Source organism: Dasypus novemcinctus, chromosome 19 (assembly GCF_030445035.2).
Source record: "Dasypus novemcinctus isolate mDasNov1 chromosome 19, mDasNov1.1.hap2, whole genome shotgun sequence".
NCBI lineage: Eukaryota > Metazoa > Chordata > Mammalia > Cingulata > Dasypodidae > Dasypus > Dasypus novemcinctus.
In genome coordinates, this window is record NC_080691.1 from 3,643,433 (window position 1) to 3,665,576 (window position 22,144).

Here is a 22,144-nt window from a genome sequence, read left to right on the forward strand (position 1 = left end):
AAAACAGATTTTCTTGAGCTTCATCCCTACTGTCAAGAAGGTCTGCCCAAGGCAAATGCAATGTGCAGGATTTTCCCTGTCTCTCTGGGCTTTTGCTTATTTGTTGTTTTGGAGCTCCTTTGTTTAGAGGAGTTTTGATGTCCTCTGTCTTCCTAAGCAAAAGGCCTCCCTCTCCCATTTGTTTAGAGCCAGCAGGCCTTTTTCTCCACTTGTCTCTATAGTTTTTAAATTCCTTTCATTGTATCAAGCTGCTCTTGCCAGGAGGGCAAATTCTGGGAGAAGGTGCATGCAGGAGAGTACTTTCCCAAGACAGTCATTCCCAGCCAAAACAGAACTAGGGCTCAAATAGTGGGCACAGACTGGATAAAAAGTGACCTCAGGAGGAGATTAGGAGGGAGACAAGAGACACTAAATGATTACCCAAAGCTGAGCTTTCTTGGCCTGGCCAGCAAATAATGCCCCTTAGCCAACTGCCCCCCAAAACCCTGAGAAAGCATAGCATTATTTTTCCCATTTTATTTTATTTTTAAATTTTTAATATTATTTTATTTTATTTTATTTTGAAGGTACTTAGGTTTCATAAATATTACATTAAAAATGTAGGGGATTCCCATATACCCCACTCCATATGTCTCCCACACTTTCCCGCATTAGCAATATCCTTCATCAGTGTGGTGTATTTGTTCCAAATCATGAGTACATATTGGAGCATTGCCACTAAGTGTGGATTACAATTTACATTATAGTTTAAACTCTCTCCCACACAATTTTGTAAGTTATGACAAAATATATAATGGCCTGTATCTGTCATTGCAACATCATTCAATACAATACAAATATCCCAAAAATGCCCCCATAATGCACCTATTTATCCCTCCTCCTTCCCTTCATAACCTCCAGTGGCCATTATCTCCACCTCAATGATAAAATTTCTTCCATTGCTAGAATCACAATAAGTCCATAGTAGAATAATAATAAGTCTATTCTAGTCCATTTTTCATTCCCCAATCCTGAGGTTTTTGGGATGGTGATGCTCACTCTGCCTTTAATTGAGAGGGAGCTTAGATCCCATGTGTCAGATGGATCGAACTGTCTTGACTGTAGTTCTAGACTCTCTGTTGCTTGGGATGGGTGTTGTCCATCATCATTGCCTTATTATTTGTCCTGGGTGAGACCAATGAACTGAAGAGTAGATATTCCAACTCTGCTGAGATTCGGGGCCCAACTGGCACATGGACAACCCAAAGATTTAAATCTCTTGGACATAAACCTATCAACTCTAGTACTAATTATTGGTTCAAATAGAAGGAAGAGAAGAGTAATGTATAGGGAAATCACAACTGAGTCCAACTCTGTCACACTTGGGAGCATAAATTCCAAAGTAGGGCCATTGGCAGGGTGCCAAACTCCTGAACTGTCAGCCCTGCCTATAATGTTTTATGTGTCTAGAGCCCTCAGGAGCCTGTTGAAGCAATATTTACTGTAGCAGTCAATGAGTGCCTGCTGAGACATGTATAAGTATAACCTCTGGAATGACCTCCTGACACATTCTGAAGTCTCTTAGACAAATAAATTCATTTATCTTTACCATTTCTCCCTTTTGGTCAAGGTCTTTTTCCAGTTGCCTTGCTAGTTGGTGAGCATAGCATTTTTAAGTTTCCACTGCCATTGCTTCTGTTTGGGGTGGTTGAAACAATGGCTGCCAACCCGTTTTTCCTGAGTGGGTTGAATCAATAGCTACCCTATGAGATGAGTCCACAGTAAGCCAAATTTACTGATCAAAAGCATAATCAGTGATAACATGTGCCCACCTATGCTCTTGGGAAAGAAGGTTTTTATATCCCTTTCTGTCATCTGCTGCTAGCTAGAGGCTCAACTCTAAGACAGCCTGCTGTGAGTATGGGGGGGATGGACACCAGTAGCTGCTGGGTGGAGAGAACAGCTTACTGTTCTTTACTCTAATTTTCAACCTCTTCTTCCCTTTCTCTCTTGACTACTCCACAGTGCTCTTCTGGACAATAGAGTTTGAAAATAGTGAATTCACACAGCTCCTGCCTGTTTAATATTTGTTTGGGTGGAAAGACTAGGTCCTGGACGTGCCTTCTCTGCTATCTTCCTACAATCTCTTTTTCCTCTTCACTTATGAAGACATGGCTTTTCCACACCAGTGCTCAAGCCATTAAGAAGATGAACGAGTAGAGGGAAGGCATATCTCTTTATTTTTAAGGGTATACTTGATAATGTGCATAGATCATTCCCATTCACATTGCCAAGAGAGCTTGATGAACAGCCCTATCTATTGCTAAACTTATTTTACTCCCAAACTGTGCTATATTTCAGCTACTAGCTACATGTTGCTGCTTAAATATTAGTAATAATAATTAAAATTTAAAGTCAAGAATGTAAGCTTAAAAATGTAACATGGTACTATATAACATAGTGGAAACTCATGTGAAATACAGCAAGGGTAATATTACACATATAAGGCTGTTTTTATAAACTATAAATACAAATAGAATAAAGAGATGGAAACAGAATAGTAATGATGATAACAAATGACAGGGGATACATACAGAGATTGAGATGTGATGAGATTTGTTTGTCTATTATTATTATTATTGGAATAATGAAACAATTCTCAAATAATGAGTGAATAGATTAATGCACAGCTATACAAAATACCATTATTGTAAGCTTTGGTTGGACTTATGTTTTATTAATATATATCAATAAAATTGATTTTTTAAAAAATATAAAGTCAACTCCTCAGGTGCATGAGCCACATTTCAACAGTTCCATAGGCATGTGTAGTTTGTGTTTACTCTACTGGACCACAAACTTATAGAAAATTACTAATCACGGGAGGTTTTATTGAAAAGAAACTCTTCTAGAAGAGAGGGTGAATAGATATTCTAGGGACAAAATTCTGTCTTCCTCAGAAAAACACAAAATGATGTTTGTTCACAGGCTGCACCTTGACTGATAGAGTGTTCAGCTTTGTAACTAGAGGAAACATCAGGTAAAATTATGAGTAATTTGCTAAAGTGGTAAGAGGAAAAATACATCAGTTGGTATGGATATGCTTTGTATTTGGATACTTTTGAAAATGTTGACATAGCTATTTAATTTACACCTCCCCCAGCTCCTTTGAGTTCAGTGATTTTTACTCCATATTCACACAAAAAAAGGAGATTTAAGATACATAAAGTTTCATTTATAAGGACAATTTTAATGGCTATGTGAAATATAGTAAATCCCTCAGAGAAGTGTATTTTTCTGCCTTCCATCTCCCAGGCTCAGGCACAGCCCCTCATATTCATATCGACCACAGTGCATCCAAAGGTCTTAATCTGACCTGCATGTCCATGGGGTGGTACCCAGAGCCTGAGGTAGAGTGGAGGGACCTCCAAGAACAGCGTTTGGCTCCAGCCTCTGAGACAAAGACACCAGAAATGAATGGACTGTTCCGTGTGGAGACATCTGTCCTGCTGGATGAAAGCACCAAAGGGAACGTATCCTGTTCCATAAGGAACCCAGTCCTTGATGTGGAAAAGGAAGTGCACATTTCTGTCTCAGGTCAGTTCCTTCAAGGTCAGCATCCAGAGGTATTGCTGCGGATCAAGACAGTATAAATGGCAAAGACTGTAACCAATAGACCTAGAGGGATGTTCTTGTTCATCCATTTGTAATTCTGACATAGAAACAGTAAAATTACATCTTTGTACTGTTTGGTATCCCTTCTTATGCCAAATAAATGCCACTATTTTAATGTGTTAAAATGCATGGATATACTAAATCTTTCAAAGTGTAATAAAATATTTTGAGGAAATCACTCAAATTCCTTTCTATCCTTCTCCAAAACCCACTTCCTTGGGGAAATCATTCATAATAATTTAAGTCCTGTAAGCACAAACTACCAGCTTTGTTATCTAGGGTAAGTACTGACCTTCCTGCACCTAGTCCCCCAATTTTAAATAAGAATAATGATCATGTCTGCCTCAAAAGAGTGTCATGAGGATATCAGAGGCAGAGAAGGGTCCAGACACCACAGTCTACCCTCTGTTTGAACAAAAGATTGTTCAAATGCATGCCTGCAATTTTCCGTCTTTGTTTTCCTTAGGAAGGGAATCATTTCATCCTGTCAGTAAGGCTTCTCCTCATTTGCTTTTCCTTATCCCACCAGTCTTGAATTTGACTCCTCCCTTTCTTTCTCAGCCTCCTTCCTCTTGCCCCATCAATCCCCCTAGTCCTGGCTCTTCCTGTTTGTTGAAACTCTTCCCCACTCTCCTAATCCCAATATCTTCCTTTCCATTGTACCTCCCCCTTCCTCATCTTTGTTAAATGACCCTTTTTTTAACCTTATTTTATTTTCATTTTATGTTTCAATATATTTCCTGGTAGAGTATAAACCTTTCAAGGACAATAAATCTTACTTTTTAAATGCTCTATTACTTAGCAAGTACTTAGCCCAAACTTTATTTTTGTAAAATGAGTAAATAAAGGAAAATTGCATGACTTTTACTAACAAGTAAAATGTCATTTCTTTTGTGCTTTAGTACTGGAAGTCACCCTTAATTAAGATAAATATGAAGAAAACTTAAGGTTTAAAATGAGAAAAGAAAAACAGATGTCATAGAAGTAAATATATATTATTAATTTAATGAAAGACAGAAAGAAGAGAAAGAAGAATAATCAGTCCCGTAGTCAAGCTTTTATAGTCAAGGAGCATTTAAAACAGGATGATGAGTCTTGATTGAGAAAAACAAAAATTAATACCCTTGAATCATAACAATAAAAAGCACTTGAAAACTTGAATGAAGGAGATGAAATAGAAAATAAAAGAATGTTTCTTCATATTTATATAATTTGAAACCAGTTCACAATTAATTAACTTTAAGTTGATTCATTTATATGCAATTTATTTAAATTTTGAATGAAGTTAATGCCTGAATGAAGTTGTCTTCGATACTCTTTTGAATCAACATTTTGAAATAGAATCATATTGATAAAATGTCATTATTACTTTTTTAAAAGTTTCTCTTGGTCAGTTGGGCATCTCAGAAGGTGGTAAACTAGAACTCTGTTTCTGGGACCTGGACTGTGAGACCTGTTGCACTTATCATCCAAAACCTTCACGATCCCTCACTTAATATTCTACAGAACTCACCTCTAATCTCACTCATCTACATATTGCCTCAAATGCAAGAATATGCAGAAAATAAATTGTTAAAAAGGACACAGTTAACAACAGGTTAGGGGCACCCTGGAGAAAGAAAGAAAATGGAATAGGAGATACTTTATTGCATATGTAGCATTTTATTATGAAAAAAATATATGTTACAAACATAATGATAAGTTAGCATTTGTGAAATCTGCATGGGGGGACATGGGTATCTCTTACATTATTTTTATATGTTTAGTATGTTTAAAATTTTCATGGTTTTTAAAATGACCTTCCTGGGTTACTGGACATTGGGAAGAGGAAGGGAAATGAGAAACTATTTTGCATTCCAGAATTTGAATTCCTTAGAATTGCAGGAAGGCCTGAGTGAAACTGGCTTCCTGATAATATCTCATAGGCAAGAACATCTGAGGATTCATAATTAAGTGCCGGGTCACCTGGTAACAGCTGGCTCTCAAGGAGACGATCCCTGTCTTTCAGATGCCTTGTTCCCCAGGGTCTCACCCTGGCCAGTGGCAGTGCCTGTGATTGTGGTTCTCCTGGTCATCATTGGGATCATCTGTGTTCCACTAGTGCGTGCTAGAAAATCAAAAGGTAAGTGTCAGGGTCTGGCACCATTTGTGAGGGAATCAGAGGATAACTCACCTCCATGAAATAAGCCATGCACTGTAACATGTCTTCAGAATTTGATATTGAGAAGAAAACATATGAAGGGGGAAAATATTCCACCTGCTTGTATTTGGCAGCCTATATTTGTCAGATCATTAGAGGTTGGTCAAAGTCAGCTATCTCCCAAGAAAAGAACATACATGCTTGGTTCATTTGAGAACTGACACTTAAATTCGTGGACCAGAAGCTAATAGCAGCATTTAGTTACTTGCTTATTTACATATTTATGTATTTATTGATGTATCAAGAACAGATCACATGCACTGTGACATTTCTTGTTAATTGAATTCCTGGTTTACAATGAGGATATCCTCTTCCATTATCAGAAGGTGATGGTCTTTGTTTTGGGGGCTGATTTTTTAGAAAATTTGCCAGTCTAATGGCACCACCCATCATCCATGACAAATAATTAATTCTTAACCATTTTTTACATTTCATTTTATATTATAATATTTTTATTCACCGAATGTATTAGCCTGGGCTTATTGTAATAGAGAAATGATCAAATAGTTGGATCTACACATACATTCACACAAATATATGACAAAATACTTAGTAATGCACAGCAGAGTACTTAATCATCTTCTTGGAATTACTGAATTTTCTCTCAAAACTGATTGTTTTGGGTCCATGTATAGGTTTCTTTTGGCCAATATCAAATAAAACCCACAAGCATATAAAATAGGTTACAAGACTGATTTATCAAAGAACTTCTGCACTTTATAGTAAAAGAAACACATATGTATCATTTAACATAGATTTATTGAGCAGCTACTGTGTGTCAGGGGTTCTGATATGTTACCAGCAGCTAAGTTTACAGCATGTATAATATAGCTGCTATTCCTGTTCCCTTGGACACAGAGAATGCATTTTATTCATTTTTTAAACATTTACTAGCCCCTAACATAGTGTTCAGCATATAGATGATTCGCAATCAAGATCTTGACATTAAATGAGATATTTTTGACTTTACTCATGTAATGCATATGATAGCTGTATACCCTTATCTCACACCCCACCGTACCCTCCAAATAATTAGTGTCAACTCTCGTAAAAATATATGAGAAAAATATAGAGAAAATATTTAATTCTGTCAAAAAGAAATTATAATCTGCCTGTAACATAAAAGCAAAAAATCTCATTTAACCTGAATAGAAAATTGACTGTCAAGGATATTCCTTTCAATAACGGTGAAAATATATAAGAAACAGTGTTATTTTTAAGTTATATTCCTCTGTTATGATTGCTTTGAAGGTAAAGATGACGATTTAGTGAATAAATTCTAGACTGTTGGCTTGAAGCCTGTTTTTGTGTGTGCGTGTTTTCTTTGTTTTTTTTCTTCCATTTTTCCTATATTTGGTTGTCATCTAGGAAGATGTGTTCAGGTAGGAAACTCTCACGGCCTTTTCAATGAACTAAAGGGAACCAGCCAGGAACCTCACTCTTTCAAGTGGGATCTGCAGGGCATCTTCTTGTGTGTTGAAAGGTCACTTGGCCAGACTTTAGATGAGTCTTAATAATGTATCCCATTATGTGTGTGTGTTTGTTCTAGGTTCACTCAAGAAGCAGCATGGTGAGTTCATTTACTTCTAACTCATAGAACCTGAGTCTACCACTTAGAAGAAAAGTTCACAGACGCAATGACAGCATGACCAACATGGAGTTCATCAGAAAGGATTACAGAAATTGTGTTTGCTTGAAAAGCTTCTACAGAACTCCACTTATCACCATTAAAATATTATAGAGAAATTAGAGTTCAAGCTTCAGCAGAGTGTACTGAAGCATCAGCTCATTATATAAGGCTGTGCACCACTGCTCTGTTCACATTTGATCAATTTCAGAGACCTAGGGCAGAAAGACCATTTAACACCATTCATCAAATTATATCTAAGGACCTTACAGATTAGTGTTTTTCAAATTTGAAAGTGCATCAGAATCACATGGAAGGCTTGTTAAAATGGATGTCTAGGCCCAACATTTCTGTTTCAGTAAGTACCGGCTGTGCTCAGGAGTTTGCCTTTCTAACAAATTCCCTGATGATGTTTAAACTGCTGGTCTGAAGACTGCACTTTTAGAACCATTGCAATTTAATTTATGGTTTAGAAAATGTTAAGGAACATTCAAATATAAGAATTTTCAGTTTATGAGTCTTGCTTGATGAATCAAATTAATGTACAGTGTAAATGCCCTGGAAGCATATCAGATACAGAAAAACTCATGTAGTTTTCTGGGTTGCACAGCACTAGGTATACCTAGCTTTTGGTTACTAATTGTGAATAATATGTAAATATCTTAAGTGGACCAAGGATCCATGAAAGGGAAATAATAATTTCTCCTGATTGGACTGAAAAATTCATTGGACTATTTTAACTGGACTATTAAAAAAGATATCTGATACCCTAAAATGTCACTAAAAAAGAGGACCGTTTTGAAAACTCATACTCATTAATTGAATCAACAATTAAGGCAAGGTTATTGGTTAAAATTCCCTTTCAGAGTAGATAGATTCCATCTAAATATATATAGTATGCAGGTTCCATTATCTCGGGCTATTTGGCCTATTATCCATGTAAATGGCAGTGGATGCAATGCTGCAAGTTGAAGATATAGAACATTTTTCTGCTCCAGTCCCCATGTCATCCCCTAACAGAGTGGACCTGGGCTCTAGGAAGAATCAGTGTTGGAGGACAATGCAGCTCTGAGAAAGTCAGAGAATGGAAACCCTCTCAATCTCTTGCAGGCAGGCTCCCCAATAGAAAGACAACTCTGTTTAAATAAGGGCATACATCATTAACTTCTTGCACTCTCTTAAGCAAAAAAGGTCATTTTGTAGTTAAATATTTTTCTCTCATTCTTTCTTATTCCCACTCCTCTTCAGCTGCTAAATCCGTAGTTAACAATGATAGAGAGATTATTTCCACAGTTTAGAATAATCTAATGGTAAATATCGAATGCTTATAACAGCATGTTCTTTGGGGGAAATGTAAATAGATCTACCAAATAGTCATCTAACAAGTCACACTGGGATCTTGCAGAAACCTGCTCTGGTCCCACTGTCGGAGGGTCTCCTGTGAAAAAGCCCAGTCACAGAGCTCTCTGAATCTCAAAATCCTACCAAGAATCAATTGTCTTTTATTATAAGGTGTCACCTCTTTCTGTTTGTGACCCAGCCCTGCAGATCTTCAAAATTTTGAACTCACATCAGGCTGCACTGCCTTCATAGAAGGACCGTTAGAATTTCTAGACATTTGCCCTCTGACTTTGTGTGTTTGTTTTAGAAGCTGAGGTCCTGGAATAATATAAGCCATTCAGCCCCCACAGCCCCTATGTTTAAGGAATGGTCACAGTTAAAAAGCCCAGACAATTCTGATAAATTTGATAGTGATATTTAAGAAGGGCCACTTGATATAAAGAAATAAAAATCCTTATTCGTTTCAAATTTGGGAATTCTAAGTTTCTTCCGTACTTTGACATGACGATCCTGAAAGATGTGGGAATTCTCTACCCATTGCACACAGAAAAGGCAATAATGTGACACAAGCTTCAAAGAGAGAAAACATTGATGGCCAAAGACATAGGCAAGAAGATCAGAAGGCGTGTAGGTCATAAATCTTTCTCCCCGAAATGGAGAAACTGCCAGTGTTTTGCAGCATTCAAATAAAGGCAGGCAGGCTGAAAGTAATGAGAGATGAGCCAGTTAGTGATAGTCCAATTACTGAACATGTGCTGATTGAGTACATGCTAGTTTATTGAAGTTTAAGGTTTAGATTTCTGTATGTCAAGCCACCTCTGATTAGAACTGCCTTTGTTTAGAAAGATAACCTAGGAATTTGGGTTTGTCAGTTCTGGGATGGCTCACATTAATCAAGGAGGGGCAAAATGCAGAGGCACAGAATTTCAGGATTGAAAAACAAGATAAGGGATAGAGGCAGGGTCAGTAATGAGTTCTGTCTTTAGTGGTTACTGTTCAGTTACTGGGTAAAGATTATGCAGTTTCAGAATGTAGATTGGAATTATATGAACAAAGCATCTGGGTTTACAGTTCAGTGATTTACAACAGTTAGAGATATCAGCTTCTGGCTATTTCAAAAGGCTATCATACATAAAGACTTTAATTCAGTAAAATATCCCAGTTACTGGAATTTTCTATGTGCTATTTGCTATGTTTCAGAAGGTTAGCAATTGCCTAACATACAATTCAGAGGACTAAATCATATCTGTTAATTTGTCAGTTACAATAACTAGCTTGTTCAGACCTCCCTGAACTTTGTTCGACCATTATCTCTAACGTCTCTTCAAATATGTAAATATTACTTTACTTCTACAGAGAGGAGAGACTGGTTAGTATTTGGACAGAGTACCAAATGAAGGCTTAGAATATACCTGCAAGGAAATTCAGACAGGGCACAATATGCTGCCTTGAATATGCAAAGCACAGTGAATAAACTCTATGAGTGTTAGCTAGGTGGGGTTTTTTGGTTTTTGTTTATTTACTGTATTTTTTTCAGGTAGTTTATTTGCATCGCTGATCCACTTCACTGACTTCCAGAAAACATAAATAGTATAAAATGCTCTTGGAAAACCCTCTTTATCCCCTCTTTGCATTTGCAAACTCATTTATAATTGGAGATTTCTTCTACCCCACACTGACCTCTTAAAATTTGGAAGCCTTGACTACACACATCAATATCAAGATTTGAATTGGCATTTATATTGTCATTAGATGACATCTCCAGATGCCCTGGATTTTTTTTTATCGTGGGAAATGAAGGAGAGTGGTTGTTCCAGGCTGATCCTCATTCCTCAAAGACCACACAGCACAAAACTCACTGGTCACGTCCCCACCACTCAGCGCTCAGGTCTCCTGGATGTCCTCCATTAACTCTATTCCCAGAATATCTTTTCACAATCAGCAGAAGTTTATGTGGGGGCTGAGTTAGGGATTGGATCAATGAAATTCCAGACCATGGCATTATGGGCACATTTTATAATCCTGGGGTGTCTGCTAGAAACTGTTCAGTGAAACTGATGAACAGAGTGATTGTTTCTGCCTTTCTCCTCTCATTTTCATATCTTGGCTAATAGTTAAGGCATAGCTGGAAAGATTCCTGAGGAGGGCTTCTCTGGCAATTCTTTCTGACAAATTTTGATTGTTTTGATTTCTTCATTATTATTTATCTTCTTTTTTGTGTTTTCTTTTCTTTTTAAAGTATTACTAATTAAAAAGAAAGGTGAGTAGTATTTGTTCATATCTTTCGAGATAATTGTATCATAGAATAATATTCACTTTTTAAGATTATATTAACAATTGATGTCCATAAAATATTTTTATGGATATCAGTTCTTTAAAAATGCCTATAAATCAATTCTTTAAATTGATCTACTGATTTAATGAATATCAATTCTTTAAAAATGTCTCTAAATGTGATTGTTTTTCCTGGTGAAATTATATGGATAGGCTAGTTAGTGTAAACGATTTGCATTTTAAGACTTTCACACTTTGGCATATTTTTGAAGATTTTCTCAGTTTATTAAATATGTTTCAGTTTTGAAATGCCATATAAAATGTTGGCTATTCTTTTATGGTTTCTTCTACTATTTCTTCCAAGTATAAAAATCAAATATTTTATTTGTATCTTATTATTTAAAATACTTTGTGTTAATTTTCTATATTACATGTGTAGCTGCCAACTAAATATACCAACAAGAATTTTTGCCTTTGTAAAGGGTGTGCATTTTCACTTATGGTATATTAAATTGTTAAATATAATATGTTCATCTATGAGCAATTTGTAATTATGCTTATGTTTGCACATAGAATCATTTATTTTAATTTTCATATTATGCTTTTTGCTTATTCTTAAAGCTACACAAAATTATTTTGCCAACTTATAGGGGAAAAAAACTTCACAAAAACTATTACCAGAATAACAGTCAATGTATAAAATTATTAGGGAACAATTGGCATATGTACAATAATTACCAAAACAAAATATTATACATCTCCCCATTTAATCAAGATTTTGAATTGTCCTAAAGATTGATTTTAGTTTTTCAATATTTAAAGTTGTTTTCTTGGCTAAAATATATATATATATATATATATATATATATACCGTGTAAGCCTGATCTTCTGCAGGTAACAAAGGGGGACACTTTTTAACACATTTTTGTTTTGGTTTGTCATTTTTCCTTATACAGAAGAAATAGAAGAAAGAAATGGTAAGGAATATTAATTTTTGTCTAAAATGGTGCTTGAACCTTCAAAATTCAATATTATTCCATAGTTTATTTTTAAAATTATTATAACAATGTAAAATTTCACAGTAAATGAATTTTGATGATCTTAAATAACATTGAGAGACAACATTGAGAGATGATCTTAAATAACATTGAGAGAGAAGATGAAGACAATTCATCTTCTACTTGTAAAAAAGTAATTATACGTATTTTGTTATGTATAAAGTTGTTAGGTTAAATGGAGGACAAGGTGTGTCAGCCTGTTCCCTGTGCTGTACGGTGCTCTAAGTTGTTGAATCTGCCTCATTCAGTTATGATCGGTGATTCCTTGTACATCCAGTAATCAACTGCCTATTATGTGACTGGTGCTTGAGAAACAATAGTGGAAAACATCAAGAAAAACTCCCTGACTTTATTCATGTTACTATATTGGTAAAAATATACAACTACATTTCCCTAATAAATGCAAAACTAATATTCTACTGAGTGCTATGGAAAGGGGTATATGATGGAAGTAAGACTTGTAGTAGAGGCATTTTGCCTGGCTGTGAGGTCATGAACTTGCAGACATGGTGCTGATGTAGCTGAGATCAGTGGCAGGGAAGGGCCTATCAATGAGAGCACAGCATGTGCATGACAAGGAGCAGAGCGGACACTGCACTCTGGGTTGAGCTGAGCACATGGCTTCAGGAGAGTTGACATATTGACCAGGTAATTCTGAGTCAAGGAAACCCAGTCACACCTACAAGGTAGTAAGAAAAGGCCAGGAAATGCAGTGTTTCTTTGGCCATGCTAAGAAATTTGAACTTTGACCAAGAACTTTGGTAGGTCATTGAAATTGATCAGAAATGTAGTATAGTGACTAGATTTACATATTAAAAATGGTGTTTTTATGGATTTGAGATTGGATTAGATGGTTACACTTAAATTTCACAGAGGTAAAAGCTAGGTGGAATCTCTGGGGAAGATATACTCATATGAAAAAATAGTTCTAAAAATCAATTTTTGTTAAATTATTCAATATTCAAAATTTGGTCTTCAAAACCACATATTGTGTTTCTTCTTTAGTCATTGTGTAAGTACTATAGTTTGTTATCTACAGTGAAAAATAATACTCCTGTTTAATATCTGTGGTTTGTTTATTTATTTATTTATTCATTCATGTATTCACTTTGGCTTATATCAAGACAGAAAAATAAGTTATAATTAAACTAGCTTTTAAAAGAATAGTTTCTGGAGTCTGAGAATTTGTGTGTAAATTCCAGCTCTATTACAATATATTTGCACCATAATTTTGAAAAAGATTTTTCACTTCCAAGTGTATGTTTTTCTTATTTCTAAAATGGCTGTGATGATGGTATTTATGACATAGGGTTATTCTCAGTATTAGAAAAACCACACATATAAAATCCTACCACATAGTGGAGGTGCAATTAATAGAAGTAGTTGCCATAGTTGTAATTATTGACTCTGGAAAAGAGATGGTTTCAAGTCAATATTTGGGACCCCATAAAACCAAAACAAATATACTTTATCTGTATAGAATAAACTACCCCATTTAAATTATCATGTAGGCAATATGTTGTCTGAGTGAATTATTCTGCTTTCACATGTTTTTAGTAGTTTTATTCATCTAGACACCTCTTGTTCTTAAATAACGATAAAATGTTGGAATGTCACTAAATATAACATGACTAAAAATCTCCTATTTCTATATGTAAAGTGATGAAATGATTTTTTGACATTAGTTGCTTCTCTCTTTTTAGTATTAACCGCTAATTCTGGTTTATTGGCTTTTATCAGCTGAACTCTCAAAGAAATGTGGAAGTTCTAATTTGGCATATTATATTTATCTGGATAATTCCCTTTTAGGAAGATATATCCACAGATAAGCTTGATAACACGGTAATGCAGCCTTTCTCTAGAAAATAGTTATGGGCCCAATGTACACCAGTCTTAATGCTAAAGACATTAAGTTTTAGTAATAAATAATAGTTACTTTGTCCAGGCTCCACTTACTAGATTCACTGTAACAATAATATTTTGACCAAAGTTAATACTCTAACAAATAAACTACACCAAGGTATGCAGACAGAAACAAAAGAGCACCTACCATTTATTTCTCCTAATAAATGGTGAGAACCCTCCCATTTTATTGCCTCTGAAATGACACTGGAGAATTGCCCCACTCCACAAACTGCCATCCTTAAGACATGATGCCCAAGCAGGAGAGGTGTTTCAGACTGCACCAGAGATTGGTCTCACAGCCCACTACTGGGTCCTTTGGAGACCCTGATAATTATTCATCAATATGTTGTTACAACACAGGTTGTTTCTGTTGTTGCTACTATCTCCAAGGACTGAGGAAGCTGCTCCACCAGGCCTGTGTCATTCTCTCAGATTTCCCTAAGCTGTAATTTGCTCCAAATTCTCATGGAGACCTTCATTTTAAAACAAATTTATAAACAAAACACAAACAAACAACATCAAGAAAAACTACTTTGGTGATTCCCATATATAGTCTTTCTCACCTTAGATATCAGGCAAAAATTTTAAGGATCTTGTCCCAAGAGATAGACACAATGCTATATTCAAAATGTCCTGTGCATCATGCATGCTCAGATTCAGCTTTCCTACTTAACAAAATCTTCTCTCACAAGACAACCTATTAATCAAATCTAATGATGCTCCAAATGGGCCCATACAACAAAACCCACTCAAATTGAATTAAGCAGAGACTCCAGATTAATCTAATCTGGAAAACACTGCACATGGATTTATTTACATTTTTATTCTGTCTGACTCACTTTCCAAGAATTGAACTAATATTTTATGTAACATTTATGTAATTTAAAGTTTTTTTTAATTAAAAAAAATAAGGATTCCCATATGCCCCACACATTCCCACATTAACAACATCCTTCATTAGTGTGGTACATTTGTTACAGTTGATGAACATATATTTAAGCATTGCTGCTAACCATGGACTATAGATTACATTATAGTTTACACCCTCTTATGCACGATTTTGTAGATTATGACAAAATATGCAATGGCCGGTATCTGTCAATGCCGTGTCATGCAGGACAACTACAGTGTCCCCAAAATGCCCCCATATTACACACACATGCACACTCTGATATATAAGTCCTCAATATACAAGTCTCAGTAGAACTTTGGCTATAACAAGCTGGGTGATGTCCCATGTAGATGTCTAGAATGAGTTGAAATTTCAGTTTTGGATCTCAAATTCCAGTAATCTGCCCCAGATGCTCACTGATATCTTAAAGTAAGATAGGTGCAAAGCCTAGAACCAAATCTCCTGAAATTTGAGAAATTAACCCTTATCCTTTTTCATTTTGTATTATTAGACAAAATCAATAAAGAACTTGGTAAGTTCTATATTTCTTTCCTATGCTACATTGAATTGGAAATATAGCCTGTGTTCTCTCAGAACACTTATGTCCTTTGTGATTGGTTTTAGACCGAAGACCATTCTTGGGAGAAGAGGGTAAGTGAAATCAAATTTTCACAATTGATAGCAAATACACCTACAACAGTCATTGCCCAGTAATCCAGCTAATCTTGAAGGTTTTCTTCTACTTATAGGTCTGAATAAAGTTCGAAGATTTGCAGGTAAATGCAAAATGAATAATATATGATTAAGAATGATTTTTACTTGACATTTAACCTCTCTGTAATTTTATTGTAAAAAAATCAGGATATTGGGTACTCCAAGTGATTTGTAAGACTATTTCAAATGCAAAAAATAATTTGATTCTGTGTAAATGGATTTATTGAGAAATAAGATCCAAGTCACAAAATTGGAGGGATTTTGCTTTAGAAATCTCTACTTTTAAAAATATACCAGCTATGTAAAACACAGATATAATGGTATCAACTTATTGGGAAATGCAGGTGGTAGATCATTTAGAAACGTCTTCGCTGTATGTTAAATCCAGCAAAAACACAGCCACAACAATTCTCCAGGACTTTATATATCCTGCCATAACCCAATGAATGGACTGGGGGAGAGTGCAAACTACAGGGTAAACTATTATCTGTGTAGGGCAGCAGTGCCCCAAAATGTGTTCACCGAGTGTGATGAGAGTGCCTCAATGATGAGGGAGGTTGTTGGTGTGGGAGGAGTGGGTTGGGAGGGGGTGGGGAGTATACAGGAACCTCTTATATTTTTTACTGTAACTTTTTTGTGTGATGTATATGTCTTCAAAAAATACAATTTACAAAAATGTTATGGTGGGGGGTGGAGAGTGGGTTTTATGGGAACCTCTTATGTTTTTTGTTTTTTAATGTAACATTCCTTGTGATCTATTAACTTTAATTAAAAAAGAAAAAGAAAAAAAAAAAAGATTCTCCAAAGCCAAAAACATAAAAAAGGTATAGAATATGGTTTCTGTTTCTTACCCCATCTTCTTGCCTCCTCAGTTTTATTTTTCTTATCTCTCAGATCCTCCAAACATCATGCTAATTTGCTGTTATTTCTCCTATCAAAATTAGAAAGAAGAAAAGCCTCTCTTAATCTGTTATCTCTATGCTACTGCTAAGACATTTCTATATTCTCACAGACAAACCTTACCAAATATTTGTGGATACTCAGTCTCGCCAATCCGAGCTCTCTCTTTCTCTCATTTTCATTCAGAAAGGAGCCCAAATCCTGAAAACTCATGGTTCTAAACACTGCTGCACCCTCCCCACCCTTGTCCTTCTGACCACCTCTCCTTCCTCTCCACCAACCTTACTCTGCTCCCACAGAACTGGGCACTTGCTGCTTTCTGAACACTCTGGATGTGCTTCTACCTCCACGCTGGCATAGGGCATTATTTCTTTTTGTTGTACTCTTCACTTTTTACATGCTAAAATTCTAGGCAGAATATTCCTAAATAAAATATTGAGACAGTATTCTGTGATTTAGAATACTGTTGCAGTCATTTCAGAAGGTTGTAAGAGTGGCATATTTCCTGAATAACAGCTGCATCCCTTGAGATACATTTGAAGATTCTGATATCATCCCCACCAGAATAATTATCTCATCAATCACTTTCAGATATGAAAGGATTTGCAGATATTTTCCCCAAAGTAAAAACTTCAGATTTATAGTTTAGTTGGCATCATGGACAATGGTGTATAGATGATGCTTATTTTTTATTTTTCTCTGTAGAAAAGGATCTTCATATGCTGTGTTATTTTTTATCATCCTTGTGCTAATCCCTCACCGAGAGGTTGAAAGGTTTTATCTGAAAAGCTAAAACTAATTCCTTCTTTTTTCTTCCACTTCCTTTTCTTCAGAAGACATAAAACTGGATAAAGCCACTGCTCATCCTTACCTTTCTGTGTCCGCTGATGAAAAATATGTCATTACTGTTCCGGAAAAGCAAGACGTGCCTGACATTCCTGAGCGATTTGATACTCTGTTGGCTGTGCTAGGTCAGAACAGCTTCTGTGGTGGTAATCATTATTGGGAGGTCCAAGTAGCAGGGAACAGCAGGTGGACAGTAGGACTGTGTTGGGACTCCATTAACCGGAAAGGGCACTATATCTCTGCTTGTCCAGAGAATGGTTTCTGGACCATTTGTCTGAAGAAGGGCGTGGACCGGGCTCTTTCTACACCCCGCTATACACTTAATGTCCCAGAACCCCTCTTGACTGTGGGAATTTTTTTGAAGTATGAAGAAGGGTTGATCTTTTTCTACAATGTGACTGACTGTATCATTCTCTACATCTTCAAAAGCAACTTCACCAAGCCCATGAGGCCATATTTCTACCCTGGACATTTCATTGAGGAAAATCCTAATGGTCTCACCATCACCAAGGTGCCCAAAACAAATCCACCAACTCTCCCTAGAGCAGAATTCAGAAGCATTCCCATGAAGGCCATTCCCGAGGTCCAAGATAACAGGTATTCCTCATCCAGGACCCTGAAAGCTACGGAGTGTGAGGATTAGCTACCCAGGAAAGTGTCTCCTCTTGGACTTGTGGGGAACTAAGTATCATCCCTCTCATGGGATTATCATACAGCTCATCCTCACAATCCCATCTCCCCTTAATTCCGTGTGTGCTTTTTGGCCTTAAGATATTTGGGGGACTTGTTAATTGTCCTGAATGGCATTGTAAAGAAAAATACATGCCATTCTATATCTTGTCATAGCCTACAGTATTAGGTAGGAGGGACTGTAAACTACAATGGAAACTTTAATCCATGCTCACTGGCAAAGCTCCAAGACGTGTTCATCAATTGCAATGAATGTGCCACACTAATGAGGGATGTTGTTGATGTGGGAATGTGTGGGAGATGTGGGGCACGGGGCATGTGGAATCACCTATATTTTTCATGTAACATTTATGTAATCTAAGTATCTTTAAAATAATAAAAAAGTATATTTTGACAAAAAAGTGCAAGGTTCTCTCATCCTTCCTAGATTTGAGTTAAAGTTCCTGAAACTAGTGATTCCTTTACTCAGCAAATCACCCTGACATGCTTTGTAAAATTTGGTACGCCATATTTTTACTCTATGTTTCTGCTTCACCAATAAATCATGGGCTCTACCAGACTAGAGACCAAATGTTGTTACGGTTATAACCACCACTATACCAAAACATCAGTGGCTTAATACACATCATACTAAATAATATAAAATTGAGTAAGACTGAATTCTATCAAGACTCCTTTATGCTTGCTTTCAGAGACATTTCCATGCAGTTTCTATCATTGTAAATAGAACCCCTCAGACCACTTAAGTCACAGAATTATAAATTGCACATTTGAAATAAACCCAGGCAACCTGCCTCCATACCCCATGCCATTAGCCATTACCTTCTGGTGTCCTTTATAGCCAATACAACCCCCTACATTCCAACCATAGACTTTCTAAACTACAAATAAAATAAATGAGGTTGCTGAGTTTCTGAAATAAATGGAACTTCTACATCTTGCTGTTAAGATTATGAAGTGGCACAATCTTTCTGAATAAATATTTACAGTTTCTTATAATGAGAAACATACAATTATACTATTATCAATATTTCTACTTGTACATATTTAATTTAAAGAAATTAAAGCATATGAATACAAAAACTTATACTAGAAGGTTCCTGGTATATTTATAAATAATAGCTAAAAACTGGAGAAAAGTCAAATATCTCTCGAAAGGAGTCCGTAACAATACATTTTAATACAGTCATACATTGGAATGTTGTTTGACTATAATCAAGGAATGGATCACTGATATATACAACATTATGTATGATTCTCAGACATGATATGTCAATCAAAAGGAATTGGACAGAGGATATATATTATATATTCCCATACATATGAAATTCTTTTTTTTTATTGACTTTGTAATAATATTACATTAAAAATATATATGTGAGGTCCCATTCAACCCCCCCCCCCCCCCAACAACACTCGTTCCCATCATCATGACATATCCATTGGATTTGGTAAGTACATCTTTGGGCATCTCTGCACCTCATAGACAATGGTCCACATCATGGCCCATACTCTCCTCCATTCCATCCAGTGGGCCCTGTGAGGATTTACAATGTCCGGTGATTACCTCTGAAGCACCATCCAGGGCAGCTCCATGTCCCAAAGACGCCTCCACCTCTCATCTCTTCCTACCTTTCCCCATACCCATCGTCCACCATGTCCACTTTTCCCAATCCAATGCCACCTCTTCTATGTGGACATTGGATTGGTTGTGTCCATTGCACCTCTAAGTCAAGAGGAGGCTCAGATTCCACATGGATGCTGGATGCAATCCTCCCATTTTCAGTTGTAATCACTCTAGGCTCCATGGTGTGGTGGTTGTCCTTCTTCAACTCCATCTTAGCTGAGTGTGGTAAGTCCAATAAATCAGATTGTAGGTGCTGGAGTCTGTTGAGGCTCAGGACCTGGCTATCACATTGTCAGTCCAGAGATTCAAATCCCCTAAATATATCTTAAACCCCAACGTTAACTGCACCTCCAGCACATTAGCATGAAAGTCTTATGAAGGGAGATCCCATCTGAGTCCAGATTCATCACACATAAACACCATTTCCAAAGAGGGGCCATCTGCCCTGGTAGTTAACCCCATCGGCCATGACCATAACTCTCATAGGTCTCTTTAGCCTTCAAAGGAACCAATATCTGGGGGTTGTATCTGCTTTATCTGTCTCTCTGACTCTGCTAAGTTGTGCATGAGGGCAATCCTTCTGCCAGCCTCCAGACTCTTTTTTAGAAACTCGTAGCCATATAAACTCATTTCTCCTTTCCATTTCCCCCTTACTTTAGGTCAAACAGCGTTTTAAAGTCATGGTATTTTATGTAGACATGGATATTCTGCTGATCCGCATTGAACCTTCCGTATAAGGTCCTTTTCCAGTTGCATCATCAGTTGGTATTTGATAATGGTCCCTCGTTGCCAGGGAGGCTCATCCCCGGGTGTCATGTCCCACGCTGGAGGGAAGGCATTGCATTTACATGCTGAGTTTGGCTTCGAGACTGGCCACATTTGAGTAACATGAAGGCTGACAGGAGGAAATTCCCAGGCACAATGTTGCTCTAGGCCTTGTTCTTATTTTAGGTTTATCAGCTCACAAGCATAGTCATTAGCATCAGGGGCTCACTGTTGAACCCTCACTCCCTCCCGGTCCCCGCCGCTGTACCTGGGAGAGTGTCGCTGCTCCCCTAGGGACCACGACAGAGCACCACTGGCCAGGAACCCAGTACCCCCCCTGCTGTGGTTTTTAATTGTTGCCACTATGAGTATATCCAATCATTACCATGCACCCTGGACATATGTTCTGTACAGCTCCCTGTCAGCCATATATCACCTGTCATTGGTATCCCATTCCAGTGTCCCTCCATTGCCATTGTTGAAACACTCTGTGATCCAGAACTCCCCGAAATTTGAAGCCCAATATAATGTCATGGTCCCTTACTAGGGAATGGTATATAGCGATGGGCTTAAAGGATAGTTAAAGAACTTGGATAAAGTTAGATAAAGAACTTAGATAAAGAATGTTGACTTGAGAAAATTCCACATCCTATCCTTTTTTTTTTTTTTTTTTTTCCCCCCCTAATTATTCAGCGTTTCTTCACAGGAGTCCTAGACCACAGCAATGCATATATATAATATACAGCACTCTCATAGATCCACCACAAAACCTTTTTCCTTCCACAGCGATACTCTTACATCCTATTCCCATCATATTTACTTAAGGTGATGTACAGAGTCTAAGATATTAGCTTTCTAACAAGGTAATATCTGTGCTTACATTACGGTGCATACTTTAGGATACACAGTTCTTTACATTTTTAGTTATCCTATGTTTTACATTATGGTTTACATTATCAGTCTGTCACCTCCTATGTGTTATGGTGTAATATTACATGTTTTATATCCATCCTTGTGTACTCTCAAGAAACTCCTCTCTTGCCCCCCATTTACTTTGGTTCCACACATTTAACGTCCATTTTCCCTTCCACCTTGGTGCCCACCGTGACAGCCAACCTCCGTTTCCTGAGGAACCACTTCCAGAGATAGATGGAATAGTGTTCAGGGCCTAACTTGCTCAACTGCCCCAATGCCCTGGGAGCCACCCTTTCTCTCGAGGGATACAGTTCCCTCTATTTGGTGGCATTAGTCCTCCCCAGGATGTGGGTCCACCCCCACTCTCACTACTTGGGATTCTACCCCATGGTGTCACCCACTCTGGCAGAATGAGCATTTAGACATTCCCCAGGAGCCCGTCCTGCATCAGACCCTCCCCTCCGAGCATTCTAAACAGGTAACCCTCTTTATTATATTTTGATATGATTTTCTCAGCATTTTACTCTCCACCACCTCCTGACCCTCTCCTGTGTTCGTATGCTACCCCTCCCTCCCCCCACTTTTGGGCAACGTTACCCAACCGTCCCTCCCCAGCCACCCTCAAACCCGTAAAGCCCCAACCAAAGGCAACCCCTTGCCCCCATTTTATCTCTTCTTTGTGTTCATACTTACCACCATCTCGTCTTAAATTCCACCCCTGCAGACATCGGCTCAT

The 22,144-nt window shown here is 37.1% G+C and overlaps 1 protein-coding gene across 2 annotated transcripts in view; it reads left to right on the top strand.

Annotated features, from left to right (window-relative positions):
- Positions 1-18,448, top strand: part of LOC101435330 (butyrophilin subfamily 2 member A1-like) — a 33,924-nt gene extending 15,476 nt beyond the window's left edge. For both annotated transcript variants that reach the window (XM_058281130.1, XM_058281132.1), the window contains 9 exons: positions 3,295-3,576; positions 5,663-5,776; positions 7,404-7,424; positions 11,062-11,082; positions 12,053-12,073; positions 15,463-15,483; positions 15,576-15,602; positions 15,701-15,727; positions 17,399-18,448. In XM_058281130.1, coding sequence (XP_058137113.1) covers positions 3,295-3,576; positions 5,663-5,776; positions 7,404-7,424; positions 11,062-11,082; positions 12,053-12,073; positions 15,463-15,483; positions 15,576-15,602; positions 15,701-15,727; positions 17,399-18,054 — 1,190 coding nt within the window. In that variant the 3' untranslated portion in view covers positions 18,055-18,448. The remainder of the gene's footprint in view (positions 1-3,294; positions 3,577-5,662; positions 5,777-7,403; positions 7,425-11,061; positions 11,083-12,052; positions 12,074-15,462; positions 15,484-15,575; positions 15,603-15,700; positions 15,728-17,398) is intronic.
- Positions 18,449-22,144: the final 3,696 nt, after the last annotated feature.